Source organism: Sebastes umbrosus, chromosome 17, assembly GCF_015220745.1.
Source record: "Sebastes umbrosus isolate fSebUmb1 chromosome 17, fSebUmb1.pri, whole genome shotgun sequence".
Taxonomy (NCBI): Eukaryota; Metazoa; Chordata; class Actinopteri; order Perciformes; family Sebastidae; genus Sebastes; species Sebastes umbrosus.
Window position 1 is genome coordinate 13,374,012 of NC_051285.1, and position 13,135 is coordinate 13,387,146.

General features: G+C 38.3%; 1 protein-coding gene across 2 annotated transcripts in view; it reads left to right on the forward strand.

The window, feature by feature from the left end:
• rxfp2a (relaxin family peptide receptor 2a) overlaps window positions 1-13,135 on the forward strand; it is an 82,758-nt gene that overhangs the window by 37,789 nt on the left and 31,834 nt on the right. For both annotated transcript variants that reach the window (XM_037749081.1, XM_037749080.1), the window contains exons 2-5: window positions 2,063-2,206; window positions 7,005-7,097; window positions 7,938-8,043; window positions 12,922-12,993. In XM_037749081.1, the coding sequence (XP_037605009.1) occupies window positions 2,128-2,206; window positions 7,005-7,097; window positions 7,938-8,043; window positions 12,922-12,993 (350 nt within the window). In that variant the 5' untranslated portion in view covers window positions 2,063-2,127. The remainder of the gene's footprint in view (window positions 1-2,062; window positions 2,207-7,004; window positions 7,098-7,937; window positions 8,044-12,921; window positions 12,994-13,135) is intronic.

Genomic DNA, 13,135 nt, shown 5'->3' on the forward strand with positions numbered 1-13,135 from the left:
CAGTTAGTGTGTTGTTCCTGTTAGAGCTGCTGTTCACCAACTGGCGGTTGTTGGAATGAACAGGTGATGCTGATTGGTCTTGACTGGGATCTGCCGTAGGGGGATTTCCTCAAATGTTTTGGCCTTGTAGTGCAAGTTTATAGATACAAATTACATCATTGCACATGCACAGATGACGGCTTCAAATGTGCTTTAATGATGAGCACTTTCCACAGAGAGGTTGGGATTTATAAAAAAAAAAAGTGTGACAAGTGTGAGTACTTGGGAAACTATGGGTTAATGCTCTGAATTACATTCTGAATCAGCTCTTTATCCTTAAAGTCATATTACAAAGAATTATAACAATCACATTTCAGAGAAATATCCAGGTCATAGTGTACAAAGAAATTCCTATAAATGCCTGCATCCAACAATATTTAACGACGGCATACTCTTTCATTTCTTCAGCTAAAACTTTTATTTTCCCAAGAAATGTTTGTGATGTTATTAGAAAAAAAAACAAGTTGTTCACAACACAATATTGCTTGCTAATTCCGGGTAAACAAACAAAAGAGTATGAAAAGCACAAGGGAGAGCTTTTAGCTCTGGGTGTAAATAGGAAGGAAGTAATACTGCATGTGCCCCTTAGATGATGTGAGTGGGGCCTTTGTGTTAGCTGGCAGGCAATAATGAGAGATTTGTTTCTGGCTTGTGTTACAGGCCAGAAACATGACAGGTTGCAGTAAATGAGCGGCCAAAATAAATAAATCTTTATGACAGCTAAAGAGTCTTGTGGCTAACTTGTGCTTTGGACATAAATAGTAAAGCTGTGATAAATGAAAATAAAAACATATTAAAACCAAATGACTGTGAGATAAATGAGTTCTCTGTTCAGTCACACCAATTTACAAGTTTTGCATGACTCAAAAATGGGTCATGGGTTAAATGGTGGCACAGAGGTAAGAGTTATAGTGGAGTAAAAGTAAAGACGGTAAACTGTCTTGATTATTTCAAGAAGAGTGACTTTAGTTTAACTTTGGATGACAGCTTTGGGTTCTCGAAGAGGTCTAGTTACATCTCAGACAAGCTTAAATAATCAAAGAAAATGTGACAGTAATTTCTCATCTGTTTGGGAGAGATGGGCTGTGTAGGCTGTGAGACAGAAACAGCATTTTAAAGAAGAGAGGGAGGCTTGCGAGAGCGCAAAAGACACCGTTTAAGTGGCTTTAGTTGATGTATGTTGAGTTTTGGCCATAGACTGTATATATATAGACAACGCATCTCCTCTTCCTTCCACTGTACAAAAGTGAAGCCAAAATATCCCGGATATGGGATCTTGAGATTTTGACAATGACCATGGTAGCTGTGAGGATAGAAAGACATAACTACTAACCATAATATCTCTATAACTACATTTATGATCACATTTTTATGACCTATACTGAAGCCAGCCACCAGGGGGAGATCAAGATGTTTTGGCTTCACTTTTGGGGAGCTGTCATGTCGTCCATCTTTATATACAGTCTATGGTTTTGCCTCATTCACTTTGCTCTAGAAATTGAAATGTCCATGAAAATATAAATTAAATGCAATTAAGTCAGAGTCAGTAATGAGACTCACCAATAGTATCTCCTCCATGGGAGGGGAAAACAATTCATCGCTCTCCATTGACTTTGCATTGCGTGAAGGTGCCTCCTCAAAGAACGTTTATTGTCTTCTAGCAAACAACAGAAAAATGCCTAAAAGCTGCTGTGTGGTGGGATGCACTGCCAACAAGGTAAAGAACCTTGAACTAAGTTTTTAGTTTAGTTTAAGCTGCCAAACCGAAAAACTGAGCCTTTTAAGAAGACAAAAGTGAGCCAACAGCTGGAAGAATGGGAAAAGGGTGGAATCCAGCTAGCATTTTGTCCAAGTGTCCAAATATCATTCAGATTTGTGCTATAAGGTGACAGGCGTTTTGACAAGTCATACCTTTCCCTGATATTTCTAACAGGGAAAAAAAGCTTTTGACGGCTGATATTTGGTGCTAATTGTGAGAATGGTTCATGTAATCTGATTTCTTTTTCCTGCATCTCTCCCTCAGCGCTGCTGACCAGCAGGCCGGAAGTAGACGCTAGTTGTCCTCTCGGCCAGTTTCCGTGTGGGAACATGAGTGAGTGCCTCCCACAGGCTTTGCAGTGTAACGGATACAAAGACTGTCCCAATGGAGCTGATGAGCGGCACTGTGGTAAGTGTGTCTATAAAGTCAAATCCAAGTCATAGCAGCTTCATATGATAAATTTGCCTCTTCACGATATATAGGAAGGGCAAGTTCGATTTTGTGATCAAGTGATGGAGATCATCCAACAAGTCCCTCAGACAGCACTTTACCAAAAATGCAAATCTCTAACATCATTATGGCAATGGCAACAAAAGTAGAAATCCTCATTCAACACTGCCGGTTAAAGGATGAAAATTTTAAATATAATTGTCACCGCAAAATAGTTTTTCCAGAAGCAGAGTCTCAGCTCAAGTTCAACCACTTTTCTGACCTCGGTTCTTTCCAGCAAATGTGTAAGAGATCCGCAGGAAGTGGAAAAGCCAAGAGAAGTTGTACACTATTGGGAGAGAGTTGATTACGTCCTGTGCAAGTGAGCCCCTGAGAGGAGGTAATCAAGTAATCATTTACAGTTCTTCTCAAATCAGCTCCCATATACAAGCTATGATGTTGAATTTTAAAAATTCAAGATGTTTAATGTCAGTCTGGTTATACAAGTACAACTGTGTGAATTGCTGGGAGGCTCCATAAAAGAAAGAAAATAAATAGTAAATATAAAAGGACATATAAAATATAATGCAATAAAATACAATAACAAACTATAAGAAGCAATAAAAATATACATTTAAGAGAAATAAAGAGTTTGCATATTGCACAGCGGTTGGATTGCACAAAGAAAATAAAAGAGGATTTTTGATAACTTTCTATTAAACTGGACAGGAGAATGTTCAACAGTCGCGACCTGGCGAAGAGACTGAAGAGTGACACAAAAAATAAGCAGTAACATTGCAAGTGGCTTGGCAACTCCATGGCGATGTAATTGCTGCTGCTGGAATCCAGCCTGCATCAAGTTTTGGGTACAGCTGTGCATATACTCACTTTGTAAAAGCCAGAGCTACAAACTGGCAGCCTTAAATGAAGAAAACTTTAACAGTTGCCGTGCTTCCCTCGATTCACAGGAGAACAGGCTGCTGAATGTCACGATGAAGCAGTGAAGGAGTTAGTACCTTTTAGTAATGCATATAAAGCTGGTTTCTGAACCGCAGAGCCCTGTAGTTTAAATGTTAAATAAGATTAAGAATTGAGGATGTCTTGCTTGTTTATTAATCAAAGGCATCAGCATGCATTAATTAAACAGTCAGCATTTGCGCACAGCACAATGTTGGTTCAGTATTTATCAGAAATACCAGTTCACTTTGTACTGAGATTTGAAAGGCAACAGTAACATATCTTAATACTCCACATTTATTAATTTTGAAAAACAAAGGTTGTTTGATAAAAGATTTCATTAAATAACTTGAGCCAGGGAATTGAAAATCACTTTGATATGACCACATTTTGAAAGTTAAAGCAGCAGTGGGTAAAATTGGAGCAAATATGATTAAAAAAAAGTTATTTTTATAAAACTAAATCCTGACAGCAATGCATGAGACAGATAATCTGAAAAAAATCATGTGCCTCTGTGTCCTCTGGTGTCCTCCGATGCTCCTAATGGCATCTGCAAGATTTCCCAGACCGGAGGAAAACGACCAATCAGAGCCGAGCTGGAGTCTGCCGTCTCTGAGCAGCTGTCAATCACTCACAAACTCTGCAATGCCTATTTCTCACCACAAATGTTTCAGAAACATATTGTAGTGTACTGTTTAGCTGTAAAATAAGAAAGTTTGTGACCCGGCAGCCATGTTGAGATCAGTTGAAGAAATGCCAAGCACCGCCCACCAACCTGAGCACAGCCAATAGGAACGCTCAATAGGAACGCTCTCTCTGAATTGATCTGTGATTGGCCAAAGTCTCCCGTCACGGGCTAGATTCTTGAGGAGGTGCAGAAGTCTAATTTTCTCTCAGAACACTTGAATTACAATATGCTGAAAGGTTATTATGGAATTTTTGCCCAATGATGCCAAAAACGTTCTGCCTACTGCAGTTTTAAGTAAAAGTATATAAGTATAATCAGGAAAAGATACTTAAAGTATAAAAAAATGTCCCCTGTGATTGTTAAGCAATACTTTATGTGACGTGTGCACAAACAGATTTCAAAAACATGGTTCTCTTATTATGTCAAAGGTGCTATTGATAACATTGATAACATTCAGCCCCTAGATGTCGCGTTCTCCCTCCCCTGTTTCATTGCATTTACTTGACAACAAATCGTTGCCGGGCATTTACTGTCAATCTCAGCCATTTGTCTTTTTTTTTCTACACTAACTGACGACCCAGAGACACCACGTGATATCAGCGTCATTTTACATTTGGCTCACAAGCCTTGTTAGAAGTTGGAATCAAACATCAGATATCTTCCACAGAGATAAACAAATCATTCATTTTGGACCCGCCAACATTTTTAAAATGACTAATTCACAATCATAATATTTTTTTTCAGGAAAAGCCATTCAGCACCTTTCTAAAGGCTCTGTGGATGTATCGTCTACATAAAAATGTTATCAATAAGACCTTTAAAAACAACAGATGACAGGCTTCCAGACCAAATGGAGCCTCGCTCTCCTGTAACCTCTCGAGCTCCTCGGCCATCTGGGGTATGAGAAGAGAAAGTTGAGTATGAGGACAGAACAACACTGAGAGCCTGGGCAGCATCAGAAAAGAGTAGGGAATAGAGTCCAGTTGAATATTTCAAAAAGACAAGACCAAGCTCTTTCTCTATTGGGAAATCACAAAAGAAATCACAAAAGAAATCAAGAAATCATTCCACAGTTTGGGTTACGCACTTATTTGCTTTCTTGCCGACAGTTTTAAGAGAAGAGTGGTACCACTACCATATCTGTCTGTTAGTTTCATACTTAATAAATATTGAGAATGAGCCATCTTCAATTAATATAACTCTTCACACCATATGTTTCATCATCCATCACTGGAGGCATCCGGCTAATTTCCTCGTTCAAAAATAACACATTTTGAAAACATTTTATTTTCTGCAGGTTAAAAATATATTTTTCATATCAGCTAAATTAAGAATAAGCATAAATTAGTCGAGGTAGTGCCTTCCTGCCAACTCATAAAACTCTCTCTGCTGTACTTTTCCATCCTCCACGTAGTGCAAAATTGCCGCAATAACAAGAATTTGAGATGAAAGTCTCACCTAACAATGGGCACCAGGCCCTTACATAGTTGACATTTATGATTAGGTACTTTGACACAATATTGTTAGTCAGAGAGTTGATTTTCTGGAAATTACAAGAAAAACAATCCCTAAAATAGCATTGCCCCATAAGCAAAGAAAGATATCCCTCCATCACATCTGCTCATGATTACCAGTGACCCTTTAAAGCTGTTTCCTATCTGTGTTTACTTGCAGCCTCCAGTGCAGAATCAGAGAGGCTTTGAATGGTAGCTGACTGTGAACTGTGGCTGCTGTGCACACACAATGTTCTGGCTTCCTGTCAGAGACAACATGTCTAACATCATGTTTGACAGCTACATTCGGCTCTGATTTATGCTGCTGGTGCTAAATCTCTCTTTCATTAAACAATGTCTACGGCTGATCTGAGCCTCAGTTGCATAGCAGCAGTAATACATAGTCATTATCACCTCTTTTGTTAAGTAGAGAACATGGAGCCTAGTTCATTGTCGTTGATAGTTTACTAGGTTACAGGCATAAAAGTTAAACAAGTCAAACCAATGACGTGGGAGTGCTTAAAGGTGTTCTATACGACATTCAAAGCATTTATATAGACTAATAAACAACTACAGTATTTGCTAAGTAAAGATGTAGAGGAGTAATGCCATGTGCAGAGCTGCCTCTAAGCCTCTATACACAGCAAGGGCCAGCACATCCGTAGCGCGAACTCGGCAATTGCCTACGACGGCGCTTTGGCGGTGAAATGTGGGCCATCCATTCATTATGAGTAATATAACAATAAGGATGTAATAATAAATGTTACCAATAGCAGTAACTGACAGCACAGAGCTCGCTCCAGCCTCGGTCTACGGTTCATTCACATGAACGGAGGAAGGACAATAACTCTGGATTAGTGCATTTTACAACCTAATGATTTAAATTAAGGCTATGCTAGTGTTCATACTGGCAAGTTGATTAAAAAAAAACGATCCACTGATTTACAGACATCTCTTTCCCAGTGTAAGTCTGAGGGGAAGAATCTTTTTGGGCCCAATAGCATCACGTGACGGACATGGAAGTTGTAGTACCACCATTTTTTGCCACTACGAAAATTTGCTCCGAAGCCCGTCGCTCTTCCTGGGGCCTTGGTTAACACAGTTAGCTCTGCAAGTACCAAAGAACGTATTTTGCCAAGAGGTGAAAGTCAATTGTTCGTTCAATTGCGACATCAGCGCCCAGCAGTAAGGCTACGCTTCCGCCATTTTGGACTGACAGCGACTACCAGACGCCAGTAAAATGTCTGGAGCCAACTTGTGTTTTGATAAAAATTGATCTCAATAATATGACAGTTAGATTATTACATTCAACAACTTTTATAATCAAACCAAGGCCCTCCAGTGCTTGAGTTGTTGGAGCTTGTCACATTTATTTAAGTGTAGTTGAATTGACATCTTTTTAGAATAGACTATAACTGTATAATAACTGTATTCAAATGTCAGGAAATCATGCCAACGACTTCTGAGGGTTCCAGACCGAAACCTCAGGAAGTCATCCAACTCTGCAAGGATTTAGCAAAAGACGATGACTCAAGTTATCTTGTTCATTTATCATGTTTTATTTCCTCTGGCAGTCCTTTTCCCAATGAAATCAGTACCGTCCAGCTGAGTGTGGGTTTTATCTGTCTGTGGTTTGCAGGGGACAACATCGGATGGGCGGACTTATTTGGTCAAACGCTACAAGATGCCAATGTACAAGATTCCAATCACTCTTACCTCCTGAAAGAGTGTTGTAAGTGTATGCAATTTGTGTCTATGTGCTTGACTGTGTGTAATTATTTACGTTTTGCATGTGTGTATGTTTGTTTGTTCAGACATTTATCAGTTGAGAATTGTTACACAATGCTTCAGAAGTGTTTAACAAAATGTGAGCGTCATCATAAATTGAATCACTGTTGGGCCATGGCAAGTTGTGCTTTTTTAATAGGGCTGCCAATCGATTCAAACCATCATTTAATCGCGATTAATTGCATGATTGTCCATGATTAATTGCAATTAATTGCAAATGAATCACATGTTTTTTATCTGTTCAAAATGTACCCCAAAGGGAGATTATTTTATTATTATTTTGATAAGACTATTTAATCTTATCAACATGGGAGTGGGCAAATACTGTATGTTGCTTTATGTAAATGTATGTATATTTTATTTATTATATGAAATTAATTAACAACACAAAACAATGACAAATAATGTCCAGAAACCCTCACAGGTACTGCATTTAGCATAAGAAATATGCTAAAATCATAACATGGAAAACTGAAACCCAACAGACAACAACAGCTGTCAGTGTGTCAGTGTGCTGACTTGACTATGACTTGCCCCCAAACTGCATGTGATTATCATAAAGTGTGCATGTCTGTAAAGGGGAGACTCGTGGGTACCCATAGAACCCATTTTCATTCACATATCTTGAGGTCAGAGGTCAAGGGACCCCTTTGAAAATGGCCATGACAGTTTTTCCTCACCTAAATTTAGCATAACTTTGCGGCAAGGTAGTATGACATGGTTGGTACCAATAGTTAAAATCCATGAATGCTGTTTAAAAGTGTGTGTGTATGTGTGTGTGTAGTCTTTCAGGAGTATCCAGAGAGTTGTGCCTGCATACAGACAGATGTTGAGTGTGTGAAGGTCAACCTGCAGGATGTTCCTCTCCTCTCTCCAAATGTCACCTGGCTGTAAGTGTCCTCTCATTGTAGTGTGTGTGTGTGTGTGTGTGTGTGTGTGTGTGTGTGTGTGATTACTAATTTAAGTTCAAAGTGAGAAGTCTTCACAGTCTTCTTTCCCTCAAGAAGCTATTTTACTGTAGGTCTGAACCTAAAATCACCAAGATGATAACTATAATTGGTTAATTACATGCAGTGAATGAATGTTTTACTGACAAAGGTTCTGACTGAACAGAAGAAAAAAAGATTTTCTTCGCCCTTTGTTGGATTTTCCTCGCAGCTATTCTTGCATTCTTAGCCATTTAAGCATTTTCAACCATCCTCCTTATTTTTGACCATTCTTTTGAAGCTCTGCTTTGGCATCCTCTTTTTGCTCTTTCTTTCTTACACTAAGCCCTCAATTTAACATCCCTGGTCTTGTTTGTAATATCTGCTGAAATTTGTTTGATTGAGTGTTTTTTTTTTTTTACCCAGCAGTTAGTAAAGAAAGTCAGAAACTCTGCTGCTGTTTGTGATTGCTGGTCAATGTCTCGGCAGGGTCGTGTCTAGAAGGTAACACGCAAATTGCGAAACTCTCGTAAGATGGTTAAGGTTAGGGGTTGACCTCGAATGGTTGAGGTTAGGATAGGTCGTCAGGCAGCACGTCCCAGGAGAGTTTTTTGCAAGTTTTTGCAAGTGCTCTCGGCAGCTGCAAAACTCAATTGACCAGATTTTGCGTCCGGATTAAACGAGATATACCCATGCTTTTCCTAACACAATGAGCTAAAAGGTCTCTTATTTCTGAGCTTTGGAGACCGCCAGGCTGACTTTTTTCCTAGTTGTTTCAGTATTCCAGCAGTAATCTGTTTCATAATCCCATTTGTTACAGCACATTCAGTATGCACATGCAGCTAGTGGGTCATTGTTGACCAGGCGATGTGGCAGCCTGACGCGAAGCCGTGAAGGGATTTATTTCACAACAATGAACCTCTGGATGTACATTATCCCGCTTATTACACGGGTACTTACTTAAGAAATCAATAATTTGACACAAAAAATGGTCTGACATCAGAACTGCGCCCAGAACAACTGCATTTATAAAAAAAAAATAACAGATCGTAGAACGCTGTGATTGACCAATCAGAATTAAGTGATTGTTGTTGTTGTTGTTTAATGTGTTCATTGTCTCATTAATCTCTTTTATTTAATGGGTATAGTTGAAATAGTTCATTTTCCGGCAGCAGTCTGTGGTGTTTCTCTTTTATTCTTAGTAAAGAGGAAGAAAGAAGTGACACCACTTTTGAATTAAATAATCATTGATTGAACACGGACTAGAATAGCATCCATCCATCCATTCATCCATCTAGGGCTGTCCTCGACCAAAGAAATTGAGTGGATCATGTTGCATCTGTTTGACATTGTCAGTGTCGGTAATGTCGCCACATTCATCTGTCTCAGCTTCTCTGCGTTTGAAAACTCGTTTTAATTTGAGGCCTGATTGCTTCATTGATTCATCCATTCCTTTTCAATTTGGTCTCTCAGTAAGAAGCCTCACATTATTGATTGCTCTCCTCACAACCAATAAAGTACTTTCAAATAACCTATAATTTGCCTCTGAAAGTCAGCTCTCTAAAACAATTTTGTTAATTGTAGGTTCATTACTTTCCTCAAATTAATAGTTACACCCTGATCATTATGCCTCATTTAATGAAGCCACTCGGTTTCTCCTGATTGAATATAGACAGGTGTTGTGGAGTAGTCAGCCCTGCATTTCTCTGTTGTAGTTTTGTGTCGCCGAGACGTGAATATTACACGCCTGCATGACGGAAGTGTAACTTCAGAGGTAGTTATGTAGTATATAAAGTGAGAAAGACCACTTATGGTTGGTGGATGGGGAGATGGACGGGTCCAACAAACACAGGACTTTCAAGTGGGATACCTGTGTTTGAGACCAGTGTTTTGCTTTGCAAGTTAGTGACGATTGTCACGTGTTTTGTAGTGATGGTTGTCACGTGTTTTCTGTACTGACGTTACGTTGTTTCCGTACGTATTTTACGTAGTGTACGTACTTATTTAAACCGACCCAACCATGATGTTTACCCTTAACCTAAATAAGTGGTTTTCCTTCCTGATCCTAAGTCAGTGACCATGACGTTTTCCCTTAACTTCACAAAGTGGTTTTCTTGCCCCTTGCTGGTACTGCATGTTAATACAGTCGTGTAATATTCACGTCTCTGCAAGGCAAACCGTGACACTGTCTGGGATTGTTGCACATAAGAAAGCAGGTCTTATGTTTTTTCGCTTTGCTTTTATACAGGCAGTCACTTCATTCTTCTTGTAAAAAAATAGTGCAGCTTTCTCTATTCTCGCCTCAGCCAGAACTCAGTGTTCACACTCCAGTATTCAATTTCACGGTTTTACTCTCAAGGCATTATCTGGCCTGCATGACTTCGATATTACATTGAAATGTGACTAAGCCCACCACAAGCCCAGAGCACAGTTTGAGATCCTATGGGAACCACCACCTGATTTTCTAACATCTAAAGCTGACTGGGCCTTTTTTTCATTTCAGCTCCGCTTAAATTTGTTTCCAAAACCTGCTTACACTTGTGATACATAAAACTCTGCATTAGTAATTTAAATTTTAAGTTCAGGTCTTTTAACTTTAACTAACTTTAATACTCTTATCTTGATAAGAAGGAAGGTTAAGACAACTGATTCATTCTGGCCTTCAGCAACACAGTCAGCTTGAATATCCTGTTTTGAGGAAACACATCACAAGCCGGCAGCTCTTTGCCTGGGATTTTATCTCTCCTCATTAACTCCTCTTTGAAACTGGGAGTATTCTGCAGGGCTCCATTGTCCATTATTGAAGTTGTTTCCGGGAATGTTAAAAGCAGTTAAGCAGATGACCTTTTCCACAATGAAATCTGCCATTATATCTTCAGATTGAACACAATCAACAGTGGATCAATCTTAACTTCAAGCCGTGCCATGGAAACACAAATGTAAAAGTAATCAGAAATTCAAATCTGAACTATGAGGTGAAAACAAAAAGGCAGCTGAAATATGATGATTTTCCAACCTGGTAATACAGATGGAGGTAATGAGGATAATGATCTTGAAAGATTGTACAGTAAATCATTCAAACTACATCTGTTATAATCCATTCAAAATGTTGTTCCCCCATCTCCAGCTTATTTTATTGTTATTTTGCCTTTAGTATCATTCCTGCTTGGTGCTTTTCTCAGGATGTTATTCATTTCTGTGAAGAAATAGTTTGGATTGTTATTTAAGATATAAACAGGATAAGGGCACGGTGAAGACCTGAACACAAGCTACAGTCACAGAGTCTTCCCTCTCTGCTAAACAGCCTCGCCCTGTATTAGAAAAGTACGCAGTTAAAACAACAAAAGAGCTGATGGAACAATGGCCAAGCGTCAGGGAGAAGAAAACACTGAATTTGTCAAAAAAAGAAGCCTATTAAATATGTATGATTGTTAAAAATAGAAAATACTTAATACAGACAAAGAATTGTATTCAAAATTCCTAAACATAACATGAAAACTCATCTCTAATGCGATATTCACAGGAAATAATCTGCTCAAAATTCATGCAAATTACTTGTTTTACACAAACTTCCTGCAGTTATTGCGTTCACTAATTTACACTAATGTACAGTTTATCAGTTGTTCTGTACTATTATTGTTATGCATTGACTATGACGTGAAATATCACAAAAAAAATGTGACTTAATCAGGGATCGTCAGTTTAGTCAATGATAGAAAGCAGTCCCTTATGGAAAAAGGTTGGGAACCAACCACTTAGATCATCATGCCACACAACTTTGACCCTGAAGATAATTTATAAAAAATACAATTATATTTGTTTTTTGTTTTTTTTCGTTTTTAGGTCCTTATTTGATTTAGTTTCTCAGGTTTATTTTAATGGTCTTCATCTCCTTTACTTCTGTTTCTTTTGTTTTATCTTTTGGTTTTTGGTTTTATCTTTTGTGAAGCCTTTTGTAGTGTTTCATTTCATTCGTTTTGATTACCTAGCTACAGTTTTTTTTTTTTTCTGTTTTATTTATCAGTATGATTTTGTGTGCTCTATTTGTAAAGCGTCCTTGGTTTTCTTGAAAGGTGCTATATAAGTCCAATTTATTATTATTATTATTATTATTATTATTATTATTAAGTGCTGTATGAATGAAATTTACAATGTCTGTATTTTAATGATTTTTACAGTTACAGGCTTGAAACAACAAGTACAGGTGTTGATATTATTTGTGTTTATGGGTGTTTGAATATGAAAGCCCGTTGTTGGATGAAGAATATGGCTGCTGTCTTTGTTGTTCTCGTTCATTATTTCCTGGAGATTTGTTGCCTTCTTTATCTGTGTTGTGCAAATGAAAGATACTTTAGATTTTATTACCAGTATGTTTTATTGTTCATCAAATCCGCTATCCACTAAGTTCAGTCTTATTAGAGATTCAAACAAAGAGGGTGATTTTTGGGCTCATCCATTAAGACCTTTGTCCCTTTTGAGATGTCTGGCGCCAGCCTTGTGTCTGTTTGTGTGTGTGTGTGTGTGTGTGGATGGGTGGGTAGTATATAAGGTTAGGCTCTGCCATTTTTATGTTCCTGTGCTTCAGATTACACAACAGTGTACCTTTTCAAGTCTTTACTCTGACATATGGTGCTTCTATTATTTTTGGGAATGTGACACCAGGAACTCTTTAGAGGCCATTAAAAGGCCAATAAATAGTAGTTAAGGTTTTTATGTGGCGGTTTATATCGCATAATGCATCAAACTTTTCGTCCTCTCTCTTCCTCTTTGTCTCTATTTGCACTCAAGTGAAATTATGTGTTTTGTTTTCCTAACTGTGGCTTTTCATGGCTTGTGTCACAGGTCGCTGAGGAGCAACAAGATCCGAGTGTTGTCCGATTTCGTTTTCTCAGAATACTCTTCTCTAGTGAGACTGTGAGTATTATTTATGCTGCTTTCCACCTCCTCACAATACATACTTGTTAGGGCTGTCAATCAATTAAAATATTCAATCGCAATTAATTGCTGATGGTTCATAGTTAATCGCACATTAATCACTAATTTTTATCTGTTCAAA